The following is a 2,147-nucleotide window of genomic DNA, read 5'->3' as shown; positions in this document are numbered from 1 at the left end:
ATCTTGTAATTGTATTTGGCGCCATAAAGAGTTAACGCGTGATGACTTAATAGTGATACATCAACTGGTGCAATGAAATGAATCAAATCGTCCAAATGAACCAATCTGCTAAAATCAATTGGAATTTCCCAGTGGTTTTTCTCAATGCATGTACGTCTATGAACGTATTTGATTGGTCCGACCATTTCAATGTCTTGCAAATTACATTTGTAACACTAGACACTTTCTACTATCTCCTATTGTTGTACCCTTTAGCCAATGAATGACCTCAGCAAGCCGAGGATATTTAAGCACAATATGGTCTTTCCGTCAGTCAGTCAGTGTTTTCAGGTTAGTTAAGTGAGTCTGTAGTGTGTAAGAGGGAACCTTGTCAATCAAAGCTTAGACTGAACGTGATGGAATCTTCTGACGCAATCTCTGAAAGCAGCCGCACGAGAAAGGTCTGACGCTTTCAATTAAAATGTCAATCAGGGATTACACACACACTTACATATATACACAAACAAACACACACACACACACACTATACACAAACACACACACACACACTCAGTTCTCTAAGTGTGGCCTTGGCACTTACAAAGAGCTTACAAATCCCACTTTTGCCTGCAGGCATCCCGGCTCAATGCTACACAAGTACTCTCTTCTTTCTCTTTCGCTGTCTGTCTCATTCTGTACATACACATATTTGCACATTACACTTTCATATACAATTTGTTTTAATCTATTTACATGTAATTGTGCTACATTTAAGCTTGTCAAATTTGTATTTATTTATTTATTTATTTTACATTGCAAACAGGAACAGGAATTGTATTGTATATAATGATTCTGATACTTTAAGGAGTCCATTAATGATTATTTTGGTACTTTTAAAGAAGCAACACCTTAATCAAGTAATTAGTCTCAAGTATACACTAGAGTCACAGTAAGTAGATAATTAATCATAACAGCAGTTCTCAGTTTATTCTGAGTTTCGTCATGCCAACAGTCATGAAATGTTCTTAGTGAAGAACCACTCCAAATGATTAAGTTAGTGAGTGATTCATTAGACTGATTCAAACTTATATCTTCCCCATCTCCAAATATGCTTAATTTCCTACTATGCACTCTCAGAAAAAAAAAAAAAAAAAGGTAGAAAAGCAATCACTGGGTGGTACCTTTTCAAAATGTACTCTTTTGAACCTTATTTACTTCTAAAGGGTGCATATAAGTACCTTAAAGGTCCCCTGAAATGCTTAGAAACACGCAGCGTTACTCTGTGTTGACGTCATTTTAACTGAAACAGGAAGACAGGGCGGGACATATCAAGCAGCCGGATGCAGGGGCAGACTTGGCTGCAGCTACCGCTTTACTATCCTTTTTAGAGGGCTCAATCTCCTCCAAGATCATGGGAACTTCATCAGCCTCGTCATAGCCACGACTCAGTCCTCGATGAATCATAGAAAGCAGTTTGTGCTTACGTGGTCGGTATTCGTCATCAGCCATTCGAGCAATTTTGTGCATGGCAAAGCCAAGGTACATAATGGACGGTGTGGTGATCATAATAATTTGAAAAACCCAGAATCGGATGTGTGATAGAGGGGCAAATGCATCATAGCATACATTATTACAACCGGGTTGTGCAGTATTGCATACGAACTTGCCCTGTTCATCTTGATAGATGGTCTCACCGCCCACCACTGTCAGAACAATTCGGAAGATAATGAGGAGTGTGAGCCAGATCTTTCCCACAAAAGTGGAATGGTTGGAGATCTCATCAAGCAAGCGAGTCAAGAAGTTCCAACTCATGGTGCCACCAAAACAAGAAACCTGATCTGCAGAAGTACAAAAAAAAAAAAAAAAAAAAGGTAGAAAAGCAATCACTGGGTGGTACCTTTTCAAAATGTACTCTTTTGAACCTTATTTACTTCTAAAGGGTGCATATAAGTACCTTAAGACTAACATATTGATACTAACACCCAAAAAACTTTAATTTTGATTTCATGGGGACTTTAAACGTAAATATTAGTACCTCTAGTGTATATATTAGTACCTAAATGGGTACCGCCCCACGCAAAAGCGGTAAAATGGGATTTGTCATATTCATAAATGGCAGGCAACCAGCAATGTGGCTGATATTGCAGGTAACACGATGACACCAATAT

At 38.4% G+C, this 2,147-nt stretch overlaps 1 protein-coding gene across 1 annotated transcript; it reads right to left on the bottom strand.

Moving 5' to 3' along the window:
• Positions 1-576: 576 nt before the first annotated feature.
• LOC107748477 (gap junction gamma-1 protein-like) lies at positions 577-1,813 on the bottom strand. The gene is made up of 2 exons (XM_016563267.1): positions 1,324-1,813; positions 577-672 (listed from the first exon to the last, which is right to left on the bottom strand). The coding sequence occupies exons 1-2, from the start codon at positions 1,789-1,791 to the stop codon at positions 577-579; spliced, it is 564 nt and encodes a 187-aa protein (XP_016418753.1). The 5' UTR covers positions 1,792-1,813.
• Positions 1,814-2,147: the final 334 nt, after the last annotated feature.

Source organism: Sinocyclocheilus rhinocerous, unplaced genomic scaffold, assembly GCF_001515625.1.
Source record: "Sinocyclocheilus rhinocerous isolate Xijiao unplaced genomic scaffold, SAMN03320098_v1.1 scaffold78, whole genome shotgun sequence".
Lineage (NCBI taxonomy): Eukaryota > Metazoa > Chordata > Actinopteri > Cypriniformes > Cyprinidae > Sinocyclocheilus > Sinocyclocheilus rhinocerous.
This window is presented reverse-complemented; position numbering and strand designations above follow the sequence as displayed.

Excerpts from the sequence above, each read along its gene's own strand:
- LOC107748477 (XM_016563267.1), bottom strand. The coding sequence starts at position 1,791 with ATGAGTTGGAACTTCTTGACTCGCTTGCTTGATGAGATCTCCAACCAT. Across the intron at positions 673-1,323 it reads CTGCAGCCAAGTCTGCCCCT|AATGAGACAGACAGCGAAAG; the intron begins GCATCCGGCTGC and ends GTGTATGTACAG.